Source organism: Oncorhynchus gorbuscha, linkage group LG26 (genome assembly GCF_021184085.1).
Source record: "Oncorhynchus gorbuscha isolate QuinsamMale2020 ecotype Even-year linkage group LG26, OgorEven_v1.0, whole genome shotgun sequence".
Classification (NCBI taxonomy): domain Eukaryota; kingdom Metazoa; phylum Chordata; class Actinopteri; order Salmoniformes; family Salmonidae; genus Oncorhynchus; species Oncorhynchus gorbuscha.
The window spans coordinates 40,596,095-40,613,166 of NC_060198.1; the positions used below are offsets into that span (position 1 = coordinate 40,596,095).

The following is a 17,072-nucleotide window of genomic DNA, read 5'->3' on the forward strand; positions in this document are numbered from 1 at the left end:
CAAACAGATCGACACATCCACTTACTTTTCTTGGCACATTCGCAGTTTGTACACTTGCAGAGTCCACCGCAACTGCAGCTTCCAGCTATAAACAAAACAACTACTAAATTAATAAGAGTCACCTGATTTGCAACTATATAAACATCCATTGTACCCGTTCAGGTCAATTCGGAATTTAGAGATGAATTCCATTAGGCAAACACACTTTTTGAGCAATCACAAGGATCCATTTTAGGTTTGAATTATATCTTAGCCCAAACAATTCAACAAGGCTGACTCCGTTCCAGTGGCGCTTTGTCTGCTATTGATTTGATATTTGGTTCAGCTGTTTTATATGATCGGAATTGATAGGACAATGTGCAAAATATAAATGTGCATTCGTGCTCCGCCTAGTTCTCCCGATAATACAATTTTACTATAAATTATTTCCTATAGATGCATTCGTTGTATACACTAGATGGCGCCCATTTAAAATGTAATCTCAAACATACAATATGGGTAATTCAACATTAGTGGCCTGTTGCGTCAATTTATCTTACATTATACACAAACCATGGCTCATTTAAAGTTCCATTATGGAATATTGGCCGTTTCTTGAGACAAAAATGGTCCACTTTTATGGACAGTAATATTTTCCAAAATGTACTTCTCTAGACAGAAGGGGGGCTAACCTCCCCACACCCAAAAGTTTATATTGCACATCATGCATACGAACCATACAGCCAACACTCGAGCAAAACTTCCATATTGTATCATCTTTAAGACAAAAACAGACAAAGTACAAATTCACTATTTTTTATTTTCTACCCGGTAACAGACAGGATTTTTGTGATTGGTTGGAAAACAAATTACATAAAAATAAAACATCATTTTATTTTTATTTAACGTTTTTGATTCTTTATATTTGAGCTTTTCTAGCCTGGGGCGCGTTCAGCAGGACTTAACGTTGTGATACTTTCGGATAGAAATAGGCTATGTAGAACAAACACCTCTGACACGAATACATCAGCTCTATTCATGGCATTTCTATCTGCAACGTTCGACAACTGAACGTGGCCTTTTATTGCCCCCAGAGACAGTGCATTAAGGAAAAACGTCCCTGATTGGTTAAAATAAAATAAAAACGTTTTACATTATCACAATATCTATATTGCCCTATTCCTTGAAATAAAAGTTCAAAAGAAATAAGATTGATATTGATATCGATAGTTACAGTAGATTGTTGGTGATGTCATAATGAGTTTAGCAAATTAATGATCTGACCAACATTACAAGCAGAATGTTTACCCTGCTATGAACAGAATAGGGTCGGGTGAAATTGGAAGTTGTGAAGTATCATTCTGGACAGCAATACTAAGTAAGACCTGCAATGATCCCCAAAACAATGTATCTTCAAGTTCAGGCATTGTTCTACCCTACTGCCCAAAGCATGTAAGCAAAGCTGGTTTCCAAAATGCATTTTTTCACAAAATTGCAGATGGTCTACATTACAGCTCTGAATCATTGTCTTAAAGCATTGTCAGAAAACAAGCCATTGACAATTCCGACAACTTGAAACTCCTGCCCTGTTATTTTATCAGCAAAAACGTTTTCCAACCCAAAATGTTCTCTCTAATATTACAGCTCTTTTAAAAACAAGCGTATTACCTTTCCATGTAACATATTGTATATCAAGCATTCAATATCCTTATCTAAAAGCAAATAACACTTCCTCTGGTCAATAGATCATAACACGTCATTAAAACCAACACTCCTTGGTCTCACAATATGATCAATTTTCTTTATAAACTACAAAGCCAAAAAACCTTGAGCCATGTGCTCTTTAAAAAAAAACATACTGCTGTCTATGCACTATGAATGCACTCAGCACTGTTGGGGGCGCATTGAATGTACAGTACTCCTGATCCCGTCTTCAGTGAGATGACGCAATGGTGAGTGTTGTATGAAATGCACCACCTAGTGGAGAGGAGAGAGCACTGGAAGCAGATATGAGCTAGCGACTAAAATGTGAGAAAGAACCCAGCACAGGAAATGAGCATTAATGTTGTCTGGCAAATTGTTACACATCTTTAAATATAAAAGAGAAGAGAAAAACATGAGCTGAGTAAGGGGTGGGGGGGGACAGATGCAAAGTGGGGTGAGAATTGAGGTATGACATTCTTAGACTACTCAGAACCCAGAGGGAAACTGCTGAGCAAAATGGGAGCAAGAATATGGAAGATGGGGGGGGGGGGGGAAGAGAACCAGAGAGATGAATATTGACCGTGTTTAAAGGATAGGGGCAAGGAGAACACATTTTAAGGGGATGATAGAAAATTGCTAAGCAAAAGCCCCCAAAATACTGTACAGGAAATGGGTATTTCTTGGAGCCAGCAACTCATGCCAACATCCCACCCTGAACAAACAAAGCTTTTGATACCGTTCCGACAAGAGAAGAGCAAGTGGGAATGACAAAGGGGATAGAGCAGAGGTGTCAAACTCATTGCATGAAGGGCCGAATGTAACTAGGCAAGTCAGTTAAGAACTAATTCTTTACAATGACGTCCTACCCCGGCCAAACACTAACCCGGACGACACTGGGCCAATTGTGCGCCACCCTATGGGACTTCCACTCACAGCTGGTTGTGATACAGCCTGGAATCAAACCAGGGACTGTAGTAACTCTTCTAGCATTGAGATGCAGTGCCTTAGACCGCTGCGCCACTCGGGATCCCTGAAATTCATTACTATTTAGTGACCTTAATTCATCCACCAAGTACAAGGGTGGAGCAAAAACCCATGGAAACGCAACCCTTTGTGGAATGAGTTCGACATGGGGTTAGAGGAATTTAATATATAAACAAATCACAAAGCAATGGTGAGGTGAACATAGTGAACAGTGTGATGGGATATTTTAAATAAATGGTTCTTTATTAAACATCTGCTTCCAAATAAACTAAAACTCAAGGATTCAAACTTTTTTTTTATATGAATCTACAAAAAAAAAACAGAAAAGCAAAACTATTTCACATCCATGATTGCGTTTTTAAATCATTGGTTTTTGGGAGAGAAAAAAATTAACGTGTCCGCTTCTTGATCTTTGTGAATCCATAAACTAGAAGGGTCCATCTGCACATATCCACCTGTGCTCTCAGTGTGTGGTGTGTGCCGTTGTTACCATTTGACCATGCAGATTGACCCCATTGACCCACACACACACACCTCTCAAACAGGATGTACAAAAGCTTGTGTTGAGCATCAAAACAGTGCAGGGCCCTAACAAACAGTAAAGGCTCCTTTCCCCTCCTCCCCCTCAGGTGTGCATTTACATCACAGAAAGGAAGGACCAATTTCATCTACAAAGTGACAGGAGAACAGAGCAGGGGAAAGGAAGGACATACAAACAGAATACAATAAACCTCTTTCAGACACACGGACATACATACACTCAAACAGTTAAAAACAGTATCAGAGAAAAAGAGGACCGAACCCTAGGTACTGTCTGCTTTGTTGCTGTTTGATGATGAGGGGAAAAGTAGGGCAAAAGAGTGTGGTGGGGGGGGGGGGGGGTCCAGTGGGTGTTATTTCTTGGCCTTCCCGCCTTTGGCGGAATTCCGTGGCGGGGTGACGGGGCGTCCAGATCCCATTCCTCCACCTCCACCATAAGAGTAGAGCTTCTTATCCGCTGGCTTGAGAATCTGAGGAATAGAGAGGCTTTCTTTAGACAGCTATAAATATACATATACTCCTACAGACTGAACACTGCAGCACGTAACAGGTAAGACAGGGGACTGGCAGAGCTTAGAAATCTAGACTGATGGACAGGAACCGCCAGAGAGAAAAGCAGAAGAATACACACCTGAAAGGAACACATGAGGGTCTCATCCACACTCATCATGGCACCGGCATTATCAAACTCTCCACAGTAGTTAGGGGCAGAGAACAGAGTAACAAGCTGTCTCTTTGCAAAGAACTCGTAACCGTCTTCTACCACCTGAGGACAGGAATGAAAGAGGTAAGAACGCAATGAAAAATAAACAGGAAAAATACCAGGAGTGGATAACCAACAACTGCAGGGCCATCAGTACATTTCAAACAGAGGGGTTACCATCTTAAATGAACACAACCTCCATTGCCAGTAAAAACACAAAATTACACGCTTTAAAGATGGAATCCGCATCGGGGGAAACAGAGCCACTGTTCACCCCAGCACCTTTGTTGTTGTTTGTGTTGTGAAACGGAGTCGTCGTCTTTGGCAGCATGGACCAAAACAATTCCAGTACATATTCTTCTGTTCTATCCCGCGTGCAATTTCTCCTCTTTTGCACACCAATATCTCTACCTGTACATGATCATCTGATCATTTATCACTCCAGTGTTAATCTGCAATATTGTAATTATTCGCCTACCTCCTCATGCCTTTTGCACACATTGTATATAGACTCCCCTTTTTTTTCTACTGTGTTATTGACTTGTTAATTGTTTACTCCATGTGTAACTCTGTGTTGTCTGTTCACACTGCTATGCTTTATCTTGGCCAGGTCGCAGTTGCAAATGAGAACTTGTTCTCAACTAGCCTACCTGGTTAAATAAAGGTGAAATAAATAAATAAAAATGTCAGAGGAAAAATAGGGTTTGTTGTTTACAACTTCTTTGTTGTTGTAATATCCCAAACAGACGTGCCAGTGTCACCAATTAAAGATTCCAGCTTTTAAAAAAGTGCGTCAATATTTTATGTAGTGATCTTTGATCATCTGATTTCCCTGATTAATAACAAGATCCCTCTATTCTTCCAAACCCACCATTGGTCTGACAGTGTCCCGCTAAATACTCTCTTCCCAGCCCCTAACCCCCATCCAAAACTCTAAACCACTGAGCTAAGCCATTACCTGATGTGCCCTGCATATAAGGTCCATGTCGTGTTTGTGCAGAAATTTGGCCACCACGTCTGCCCCGAATGTGAAAGAGACCCCGCGGTCGTTCTCGCCCCAGCCCAGGACATCTTTGTCTGGGTCGGCCCACAGCAGGTCACACAGCAGGCCCTGGTCAGGCACATCTGTGGGTCGCATCACTCTGCGCACCTGCTCCATGGACTGGAGGTCTGGAGAGAGGCCTGGAGAGAACATAGCACACAGAAACATTACATCACCATACAAATGAATGATGACTGCCACGATACTGTCTTCTACCACCAAGAACAATAAGATCTGAAATCACACCTTGATAACTACCACCTCTTATCAAACGTATAGTGTATACATTTGAGTCATCTTCCACCACAAACACTTAAGGGGAGTGGTTAATCCAAACGATCATGGGGCCACCAAGTGCTTATTGATAAGGCACACAGTGGAAAGACCCACACACACAGATCATGCAAGCATACACCACCCACCTCCATGGCAGCAGAAGATCTTCTCATCTACAATGGCAGCCACGGGTAAACAGTTGAAGCAGTCTGTGAACGTCTTCCACAGCTTGATGTTATACCGTCTCTTACCTAAAGAGGAGCAAGGGGCATTATTAAATGGTTAATACTCTGTGTGTGTTCCGGTCTCCCGTTGTTAAGCATGTGTTCCAGCTTCTCGTCACTTACACTCGTCATAAAAGCCGTAGATACGGTTAATGGAGGCACACTCGTGGTTGCCGCGCAGCAAGAAGAAGTTCTCTGGGTATTTGACCTTGTAGGCCAGAAGCAAGCAGATGGTCTCCAGGGACTGCTTCCCTCGGTCCACGTAGTCCCCTAGGAACAGGTAGTTGCTCTCCGGGGGGAAACCTCCGTACTCAAACAGCCGCAGCAGGTCGTAGTACTGACCGTGGACGTCACCTGCAGGGGGCAGCACAGAGGTGGCCAGTCAGTCACTACCACACCCTCCCTGACTACATTAGATCTGTGTGTGTATACAGGCCGTTGGACTGAGGTAGCAAAGGCAATTAGAGATTAGAATTCTACAGTAAATCAGACAATCAGTCGTGTTATGAAACCTGGGAGCTTTCACTATCAGTTGTCAGAGAGGTGCAGCTGCTTTGCTACACTGACATTAATTACTATGAAACCAATTTTAGCCATCATAACTTATCCAATATGACTCACCGCAGATCTTGAGTGGTGCCTCAAGCTCGAGCAGGATTGGCTGGCTGAGGAAGATTTCGCGAGACTTGAGGCAAAGGCCACGGATCTCGTTCTCTGTCAGCTGAACGTTTTTGCCTGGCCGAGAGCCCTTAACTGGAGGGAAGAGAAAGACAGAGCAAAAAGAGTGAGGACTGACGTTGCGCTTATTGGAACAAACATGCTAGGTCAAGACCATGGAAACAACACATACACAAATAGCACAGCCACAGATCTAACACAGCACACCAGAGCAGAGAAACCAATCAATATCACGGGCCCCGCTGACAGCACAACCCTGAGCATACTGCAGAGCCAAGGTGAATCTGCTCACACAGCACAAGCCAGGAGGATGAACTATTTGATGTGAGAATCTCAAGGTTACAGAGCATGAAACCTAAATGAAAAGGGTGTTGGGGTTTTTGTTTCTGTGCACTCAAGGCTAGGGGATGATGATGGCAGTGTTGAACTGAGTACCAGCAGAAGGTACAGGCCTGGCTATGTGTGAACAATTGTGTGCAGTGTGCACCCAGCCCCAGAAGCACGTATTAACACACCACCTGCCCGTCTGCTGATGTAACCAGGACAGAGAGGCTGCAACGGAAAGGGCATACGCAGCGAATCTCACACTGTACGACTCAAACAAGGATCAAATACACTGCCCTTAAAAATCAAAGTAGGCCTAAATCACAATTAAATAAACATATCAATGATGGCCAACTTCAGAGCTCTCTGGGTACAAGTACACCGCATGCAGTCTGGTAGCATAGAGCCTGTGAACTGACAGCAAACGTTGTTAGGCTGCCTCTGACCACACAGCAGAGCTAAGCAGGCTAGTAGTAGCAGGCTGGTAGTAGCAGGATGGTCTGAGATGTGGTCAGGTCACAAGGGACACATGCACAGTGCTGCGCTGAGCATCTTCCTGAGGCAGGCTGTCCCCTAACTCTGCTCTGGATCTCAAGAATCTTACATGTTTGTTGAGTACAGTAGCTAGTTATGACATTCACACATATTCTACCAGGAAAAGGAAAACCCACCCTGTGGCTGTGTAAGTGCTACATGTTCATCAAGCAGAGTTGCAAATCCACAGTGCAACTGATATGATAAGTGTTCAATGATCAACAGACAGGTGATCAGCTCTACTGGAGCCACAAATTGGTAAAATGTTTAATGTAGTTATCGCACCATTGTAGCCCCGGAGCAGGGAATACTCTTAAGTATGTTGGCATGATTTGCAGGGCAGCTTGAGGCTTTTGTGGCACTGCAGGTCAAGTACAGGTTTAATATGATCAGCTGGATGAGGCTTCTACTTCAATCTCAATACTCCTTCCAAACTAGAACCTTCACTATAGCTGCAAGGGATCACTACAACAGCACATCTATAGTCAAACAAATACAACAGTAGGACTGTATTATTCAGAAATCCTGTTTGCATGACAAGCTCCAGGCAAGGATATAACGGAGCATGTAGTAAGTGTATTCCAGTGACTCATGATGTACGGGGGACTTGTGCAAGAATGCGCATCAGGGTTGTTTGTGTCACAGAATCAATTCCAACCTCCTTTCCTGCACGTTCTGCTGTCTTCCCTGGGTGCAGGTCTAATGCCAGCGCTCTATAAACCATCACAGGAGAACTAGGCAATGACAAACAAGCATCAACAGAAAACCTTCTAATATTCAACCATAGACACTTGTTGTGCTCTATCATGCACCTGGTATTGTAATTGCTGAAGATAAATGGGTTAGACACACTTAAGAGAGCAGAATAATAAAATAGCCTGAAACCCTTCAGTGACATTCTGGTTTACAAGCTGGGTGCAGACTTTGTGTGTTCTTTACAAAAACACACACCGGGGTTAATTGAACACTTGTCAAAACTCTGACAGCTCAAACTGAACGTTGTTGACCTTGCCAAATACCAAACTAGACAAGGACATGCAGTTATCACACAACACAATGCCACAGATGTCTCAAGTTGAGGGAGCATGCAATTGGTATACTGACTGCAGGAATGTCCACCAGAGCTGTTGCAAGACAATGTCATGTTAATTTCTCCACCATAAGCCGCCTCCAACGTTGTTTTAGAAAAATTGAGAGGCCAGTTGGACGTACTGACAACTGCTTACCACGTTGTGTAGGCGAGCATTTTGCCGATGTCAACGTTATGGTATGGGCTGGTATTTGGTACGAACAACAAACAATTGCATTTTATCTATGGCAATTTGAATCCAGAGAAACCGTGACAAGATCGTAAGGCTCATTTCATTGTCGTGTCATTCATCCACCGACATCACCTCATGTTCCAGCATGATAATGGACGGCCCATGACGCAAGGATCTGTACACAATTCCTGGAAGCTGAAAATGTCCCAGTTCTTCCACGACCTGCATACTCACCCAGCAAGCATGTTTGGGATGCTCTAGATCGACGTGTGTGACAAGAGCGTTCCAGTTCCCACTAATATCCAGTAACTTCACACAGACATTGAAGAGGAGTGGGACAACATTCAGCTTGGGGATTCGAATCAGCAACCTTTCAGTTACTGGCCCAACGCTCTAACCACTAAACTACCTGCCTCCCAACTCTATGCGAAGGAGATGTGTCACACAAGATACTGACTGGTTTTCTGATCCATGCCCCTACCCTTTTTGTAAGGTATTTGTGACCAATAGATGCATGTGTATTCCTAGTCATGTGAAATCCATAGATTAGGACCCAATTAATTTATTTCAATTGATTGATTTCCTTATTTGAACTGTAACTCAGTAAAATCTTAGAAATTGTTACATGTTGCATTTATATTTTTGTTCAGTGTAGTGCTTTCACAAAAATATCTTCTGCCCTAATAAAATCACAGGCAGTGGGAGAGGGGCACACATATTCGTTCTGAAAACGGAGGATGGAAACGGACGAGGACTTCCAGGTAGGACCTCAGCAATAGATCTAAATGAGCAGTGTCATGTTAGGGCAGCAACACAGGCCGTGGCCCTAGAGTGAAATGTGGGTATAAATAGGGTAGTGCTGCTTGTCACTTTAAACCTGGATTAGGGTTGGCTAAGCCATGACAGAGCTTACTCTAAAGTTAGCCACATGGCCAATGGCAACAGTGAGCTTAGAGAAGGGGCGTGGGGGATGGGGTCAGACAAAGGGCTTTCCGCTTTGCTGGTCACGGGATAGAAAATAAAAAAAAGTTGGACAAGCACAATAGGAAAGCCGTTGGGAATCAACAGTTGGCTGGCTTCAGATTCCCCTCCTGATATGTCCATGGCTGATATGGACATCCTCAGATGGTGACAGGAGGTGGTAGTAGCGGCCTGGACTGACCGTTCAGATGTACACGTCAGGAGGCTGATGGTTAATCCCATTGAAACTAGTCACACCGTCACCACATTTAACTGGTTTGCAAACATTGTCACCAGGCTGGCCCATGTGTTACGGTGTACATGGTGCAGCTAAAGGTTGATGGTAGTCAGTCACCATTCTCTGACAAACAAGTGATTAAGCAACCAGAAGGCAGTTCCCTTGGCCTGTCTCTACATCATAGAAATACAGCAGGATTGGATGGACAAAAAGACAACAGGTGATGGTTTATGGACTGGCCAAGACTTCAAAACTAATTTAGAAAATGCCATACATGACGTGTTAGGCTAATTATGACAACTCTCACAACAGAGGCAAACACTGCCTTGTAAATGAGTTGCCACACCGCAAGAGAAAAAAAGGTCTGCTATATACTGCCAGTACAACTGTTTTTAATTATTTTACTGAACATGTCAGACAACCTTATCATGGACAGAGTAGAACAGTTTCCACAACACTTCCACCCATCAAGAGCCACAGTCAAAAGGGGCTAGGGCTGAGCAATATCTCATTCATTTGAATGTGCATTTTAGCGAGAAATTCCAAACACATGCATCTTAAGAAAAAAGTTCTCCCATTTTTTATGAGCGTTTATGTCTGCTTGTCTTTTTACTCCAGTGCTGTTTGCACCTTCCCATTCACCCCCCCCCCCCCGACAACAAAGTTGATAGATTACTTCTTTCTCTATGACAACAAGCCGTTTCAACTGGCTATTTGCATTTGAGGTTTGGTACAACAGAATCATTCATATGGACACCGAAACACATTCGAGACATTTTACTGTAATAGAAAAGTGAACCTTTCCAACAATACCTGTTTTATGTCTCAACTCCCAAAATTTAGCACAGAGTAGACCCTGTCTAGTCTACTAGCTGTCTAGCCTGTTTATAAATGTGCAATGAGTATAAAAACGAACAACTAAAACATTATGAAACTTCTATTTGATCAATTAAGTAGCAAATAAGCCATTCCATTTTTTGTTAACCAAATTCAACACCCATTTTTTTTTAGCTCACCTTTATTTAACCAGGTAAGCTAGTTGAGAACACGTTCTCATTTACAAATGCGACCTGGCCAAGATAAAGCATTGACCTCCATACAAAAACACCTCAGTTGACGAGCGAAAAATGTAAAAACACCATCTGCTGAAGATTTTGGGCCTAGCTATTCCTCTCGCTTCACCTCTTCCTCTGGTGTGACTCAAATTTCAGTTAATTAATATAGCTCCTGCCTAGTCATTGTCATCGTTCACCCACATTTCATCAAACTCGGGCCAGTGCTGTCTGAGATGGTGTTTTTTTCTTTTTCTACTTACGCACGAACAGAGACTAGAGGTCGACCGATTAATCGGAATGGCCGATTAATTAGGTTCAGGGGCAGAACGACAGATTTTCACCTTGTCAGCTCAGGGGTTTCAATCTTGCAACCGCACAGTTAACTAGTCCAACACTAACCATTGCACTCCACGAGTAGCATGCCTGTTACGCAAATGCAGTAGAAGCCAAGGTAAATTGCTAGCTAGCACTAAATTTACCTTAGAATAAACAATCAATCATAATCACTAGTTATAACTACTAATTCAGTTTAGCAGGCAATATTAACCAGGTGAAATTGTGTCATTTCTCTTGCGTTCATTGCACGCAGAGTCAGGGTATATGCAACAGTTTGGGCTGCTTGGCTCATTGCGAACTAACTTGCCAGAGTTTTACGTAATTATGACATTCATTGAAGGTTGTGCAATGTAACAAGAATATTTAGACTTATGGATGCCACCCGTTAGATAAAATACCGAACGGTTCCGTATTTGACTGAAATAGTAAATGTTTTGTTTTCGAAATTATAGTTCCCGGATTTGATCATATTAATGACCAAAGGCTCGTATTTCTGTGTGTTATTATGTTATAATTAAGTCTGATTTCATAGAGCAGTCTGACTGTGCAGCAGCAGCAGGCTCGTAATCATTCATTCAAACAGCACTTTCGTGCGTTTTGCCTGGAGCTCTTCGCAAGCACAGCGCTGTTTATGACTTCAAGCCTATCAGCCTAATGGCTGGTGTAACTAATGTGAAATGGCTAGCTAGTTAGCTGGGTGTGCGCTAATACCGTTTCAAACGTCTCTCGCTTTTAGATTTGGAGTAGTTATTCCCCTTGCACTGCAAGGGCCGCGGCTTTTGTGGAGCGATGGGTAACGATGCTTCAAGTGTGGCTGTTGTCGATGTGTTCCTGGTTCGAGTCCAGGTAGGGGCGAGGAGGGGGACGGAAGCTTTACTGTTACACTGGCAATACTATAGTGCCTATAAGAGCAGCCAATAGTCAAAGGTATATGAAATACAAATGGTATAGAGAGAAATAGTCCTATAAATACTATGTTAACTACAACCTAAAACCTCTTACCTTGGTATATTGAAGTCTCATGTTAAAAGGAACCACCAACTTTCATATGTTCTCATGTTCTGAGCAAGGAACTTAAACGTTAGCTTTTTTACATGACACATATTACTTTTCTCCAAAACTTTGTTTTTACATCATTTAAACCAAATTGAACATGTTAAATTATTTATTTGAGGCTAAATTGATTTTATTTGTTTTATATTAAGTTAAAATAAGTGTTAATTCAGTATTGTTGCAATTGTCATTATTAAATACTTTTTATTTATTTATTATTATTTATTTTAAATCGGCCGACTAATGGTCCTCCAATAATCGGTATCGGCGTTGAAAAATCATAATCGTTCGACCTCTTACAGAGACCGATCCACAGCCTGATTGAATTGTGGGAAACAACCAAGTGGACAGGCTAGTATGTTGTTCAAACAGTTGGAGACAGACAACATGGTGGAGCCAAAGATTTTTTTTTTACTAACCCAAGATAGACCACAGCCTGGCGTTTCCAACGGGAACAAATTAGTCATAGTGGGCAGAACAAGCAAGGAGTGGGCAGAGCCAAGCAAGAGCTAGAGAGGTCCTATTGGCGCGTTCTAACATGTATTTGCATATTTCCGTTAAGGAACACCTACTCTGAAGTGTGTGCGCAGTAACTAAATTTGCCCTTGCACTCCTAAACAACATTCTAATTGTTTTACTTTGACAAAGGGTCAAATCTCCAAAACTTAGTCCACTCTTCATAATGGATTCTAGCTTTGAGAACAGAAAACTGTGTTGAGGTCAAATGTTTCATCAAGGAGAAAATTATCACGATGTCTGCAAAAATCCATCTCGTTCCATCTGGTCTCAATGCCGGCCACTGGGCTTTCTCTCATCACCATATTAGGTAGTGAGTAGAAGTGTCAATCGGATGCTTGACACTTATTCATCTGATGAAATGTCTGGATTATTGTGGTGGAGCCCTACAACACGACGCACTGCTATTACCATGATGTAGAGGAGCGATAACACTGAGAAAACAGACATGTGAAAATGTCTAGGTTAACTGCAGTACCATTCGAGTCAATAATGGTCAAAACAGAAATAAGTGATAGCCAATAAATTGATACAGTAATAATCTGTATACATCTAGATCAATAGATTTCAAAATGGGAAGAACAAAACAGCAGATCCAGGGGTTTAAACACCTGACGTGACTTTTAAACCAGTTAGACCAGACTTGGAGAGAGACATTTTTAAATCTAACTAGACAAGTTCCTAGAGCAGCAGAATGCCCCACTTCCTGTTTTCAGAACTGTTCCCAGGCCAGCAGAAGCTCATGTCTGGCTCAGCCACTGTGCTCATTACAGCAGGAGGCCCCTGCAGATTTAGTAGCTGGAGGGGCTTATGTTGGTCTGACAGCCTCAGGTCTCCCATTACGCAACATTTATCATACAGATCATAAGTTTGCTTCTGCCCCCCCCCCCATATGTACACACACACAGTCCCCAAGGCTCATATGTGTTACGATAGAAGCTATCATAAATCTAAGGAGTGGCCAGGACTGAGGGTAGGCAAACCTGTGTGGTATAGACAGCTTCTCCCCATGCACCAAACACTAACACCTACGTATTATTCAACAGTCCTTAACCTCCACAATACTCCCAACAGTGGTGTGGTGGTCAATCAGAAACACGGTTAGCGGAATCGTTTTAATCCATCAATAAGCTGCCCACAACAAAAGATGTGTTCAGAGTAAAAACCCAAGAGAAAGCAAGACATTAGGCCTGCTACTTGCAAACAACACTGTCCCTCACATTCCCCAAGACAGCACATATTTCTACTATTCATGCTTCTGTAGCCGATGTGAAATACCTATCTAGTTAGCGGTGCGGGCTAGTAGTGTTCAATTACTACTAGCCAGCACCGCTAACTAGTGCTGGCTCAGAGCTTGAAGTAGTTGTTTCCCTAGCACTTAAAGGGACATTGCTGCGACACTTCATTACCTAAAAAAATCTACTGCGATCGCAGAGAATGTAATGTGCCATAATGTTTCCAACGCTAATGTTTACAGTATGCACAACTTTCAGCCCTGCTATAAGCTACTTGGCCAATGACAAACAAACCCAAATCTGGATATTCCCTTTACTTTATAATGTAGTAAAGCCCATTTGCCTTCTTTAGACAGATAAGAGTCTAAAACCAGGGCACTGGTGTTTCCTGTCCATGGAATTTGGAGTATAACAGCAGTGTGACCCAATGGTGCCCTTCACTCTGTGTAACCAACCACTAATGATATGGCTAAACCTACCTACAAAAGCAAGTTATTACTTCAGCAAGCAGCTTTCAGCACATGATAATTGCATCCGCAGCTCTGAAAAACATGCTTAAGTATGCTTCTCCCTCATCCAGGCATGAATTGCAATGGGCCTGCTCCTACATACAGCATCCTCCATTCAGGCTGCAAATGCATTATTTTCCTCCTTAGCTAGCTTTAATGGGCATTAAAAAATACTGAAAATATGCATACTTTATGAAACGATTTGTCTTTTCGGACATTTTTGGATATTCCACATTCTTAGTTGAACATGGTGTGCAACATATTCGATTTTCCAAAAATATAAACAATTGTGGTGGTAAATTGTGTTTCAAAAATAAAGTAAGCATATTTCCCTTGAATGGAAGATGTTTTATGTACAAGCCGATCCACTGGGGAACACCGTATTACCGGGAAAGCACATCCAACCGAGACGATAGTACAGATCTAGCACCCATGTACTATCGTCTGCCTAGGCTACAGTGTAACCGGTGTGTGTTAGACATAGCTAAATACTGGCAAACAAAAAAACGATATTATGGAAAGATTGGATGCAGGAAACAGAAATGAATGGTAGACAAAACATACTAACCGACGTTACTGGCTAGCATTGCATTCATTTTTATAACAGCATACACTAGACAGAACACGGAACATATTTAACGTTACAGTAGCTAGCTCGAGTTAGCTAACACAGCATCATCGTAAAATAGCCGTTTGTCATCTTAATAATGATTTGCCATGAATACTAATAATACAACATAATAGGCACTTCAGGACAAATGATAACGATTGAAGCAGCAAGCCAGCCATCTCTCATTTGCCCTACTAGTTCGTAGACCTAGGTAACGTTCTCGCGCTCTAACCCGGACACATCGTTTTCAAAGAGAACAGCTAACTTGACGTTAAGCCTGCTAACTACGCTAACATGCACCAGACAGCGTTAGAATTCCGACGCTGAAAATACATCAAGCAAATGATTCGTAATTAATCAAATTAAGTGGCTTGATTCCTAGTTAAGTGCAAATCCTCACCTTCCAGAAGACGCTGTATTATGGAGTCGATGTTTAATTTGTCCGGCTCCGCCATTTTACTTATTTTTTTTGTCGTGGTTCAGGCAGTCAAGACCTTCGTTTCGTGTTGCTTCTTCGATGAGACAAAAAAACAAGTACCGATCACGTTAAACAAACAACTAGGCAGCTTATATTTTGTTATGTCAAATTGAGGGGGAAAATTTTTCATTTGGCTTTACTTTCCCTTCCGTGTTGTAGCTAGCTGGCTAAATGGGTTAGCTAGCTAGCTAGTTAGTTCAAGCTAGCTATCCTATGTTAGTTAGCTAACAAACCAAGCTACCCGCTTTAGTTATAGATAGCCAATAATGAATGATGCAAATACGAAATATTAACATATAATCAACCTTTGATTTGACAATAGTCTTCCCGTGTAGAAGACAGGGCCCTTTCAGGTCTGTTTAGTGTCTTTTTGTCTTCGTATTTCAGAGTCCCCCTTTCTCTTCCCCCACTGAACTTAAAAAGGGCCGTGTTGTTCAGGGGAAGCGAGAAGACAGGGGGTTGATACTAAGGCGAGTTTTAGATGTACTCAATGATGATTGGGTCACTGCTTGATTTTGAACCCATGTTGTCGTTTTCCATTGGATACATTGTACATCCGTCACACAGTGGTGCCCCACCTCCAGCTGTTTTACGGATGACATCAACGGTCGTCACTAGTTACCAACACTGAGGTATAAAGAACTATCGTAGCCACAAAGTCAGAAACTCCGCCTATTTCTGCAATGTATCTTCTTAAAATGTGATTATAGACCTTTACCATAACCACACTGCTAACCGTATACCCAAACCTAACCTCAAATTATGACTAAAAAGCATGTTTTCAATTATTCCTACGATATAGCCAATATCGACTTTGTGACTGTGCTAATCTAGTGGAAACCGCCGCCAACGGGGTTGGTACCGGCAAGGACTGCCACCGTGTGTTAAAAGTTAAAAGTGTAAGGCATATTTTGATTAGGGTTGTGTCCAGGGTTTCCCAAACTCGGTCCTGTTTTTTGCCCTATTACTACACAGATTATTCAAATAATGTAGTAGTTTAGTGTGTCGTGTGTAGTGTATAACTTTGTGGGAAGGTAATATGTGGATGTTGTGCAACTATAATTCATCTCTTTCCCGACATTCCTCATTCCTTCCAATAATCTCCACAAATTCACGTTCCTCCATTACAGGTCACTATTACACAATCCTCCTCCCTACTTGTTCTTTACCGGGTTTCCAAATCCATCCCTCACCTCACTGTGTTTCTATTGGTCAGACAGTTTCGACAGAGGTATGGGGTGGGACATTGTGAGTTCTGTGCCTTATGATACAGGTAGGGGTATGGGGAGGGGTTGACTTCGACTGAATTCACAGTGAATCATAAGTTACATGTTTACTATGAATCAGAGCCTAAACGTGTGAACTCCAAATGATTCATGGTTTCGTGATGGTATTGAGAGACCTCTGCTGTTATTGTTGTTTATGTCTTCAATCTATACAACCAAAAATAAACAATTTATCTTTCACTCACATCCTTTGTTTTCATTTTTTAATGTAGTGGGTAGTGGGTAACACTTTATAGTCCATCTGCAGATGTTCTTCAGACTATCCGTAACATTTTAACTATCTACTAAGCCTAGCCCTAACCCCAAACTGAATCCTTATCCTAAACCTAAACTTAATAACCCTAGCCCAAGCCCTAACTCTTACCCTAACTCTTATTCTAAACCTAACCCTAATCGTAACCTTAGCAAGCAGTTTCTTATCAACAGATAGTTTGTTGTCAGTATGACTGTCCAGACTATCCAAATAAAGTGTGACAGGGTAGTGAACTTCATTTTGCAGTAGCTTGTAGGTAGTTGAACTCAATTTGATTCTAGGTAGTGTTTTCA

The 17,072-nt window shown here is 42.1% G+C and overlaps 1 protein-coding gene across 2 annotated transcripts; it reads right to left on the reverse strand.

Moving 5' to 3' along the window:
- Positions 1 to 779: 779 nt before the first annotated feature.
- LOC124015411 (serine/threonine-protein phosphatase alpha-2 isoform-like) lies at positions 780 to 15,698 on the reverse strand. 2 transcript variants are annotated; one of them, XM_046330579.1, is made up of 8 exons: positions 15,546 to 15,698; positions 15,163 to 15,274; positions 6,074 to 6,205; positions 5,576 to 5,806; positions 5,375 to 5,479; positions 4,869 to 5,092; positions 3,839 to 3,973; positions 780 to 3,677 (listed from the first exon to the last, which is right to left on the reverse strand). In XM_046330579.1, exons 2-8 carry the CDS (start codon positions 15,215 to 15,217, stop codon positions 3,561 to 3,563), a joined length of 999 nt encoding a protein of 332 aa, XP_046186535.1. In that variant the 5' UTR covers positions 15,218 to 15,274; positions 15,546 to 15,698; the 3' UTR covers positions 780 to 3,560. The 2 variants fall into 2 exon arrangements, with proteins under 2 accessions (XP_046186535.1, XP_046186536.1); XM_046330580.1 differs by having other exon boundaries at positions 15,163 to 15,271; positions 15,546 to 15,682.
- Positions 15,699 to 17,072: the final 1,374 nt, after the last annotated feature.

Excerpts from the sequence above, each read along its gene's own strand:
- LOC124015411 (XM_046330579.1), bottom strand. The coding sequence starts at position 15,217 with ATGGCGGAGCCGGACAAATTAAACATCGACTCCATAATACAGCGTCTT. Across the intron at positions 5,480-5,575 it reads CTACGGCTTTTATGACGAGT|GTAAGAGACGGTATAACATC; the intron begins GTAAGTGACGAG and ends GCTCCTCTTTAG. Across the intron at positions 3,974-4,868 it reads TTATATGCAGGGCACATCAG|GTGGTAGAAGACGGTTACGA; the intron begins GTAATGGCTTAG and ends TCCTGTCCTCAG.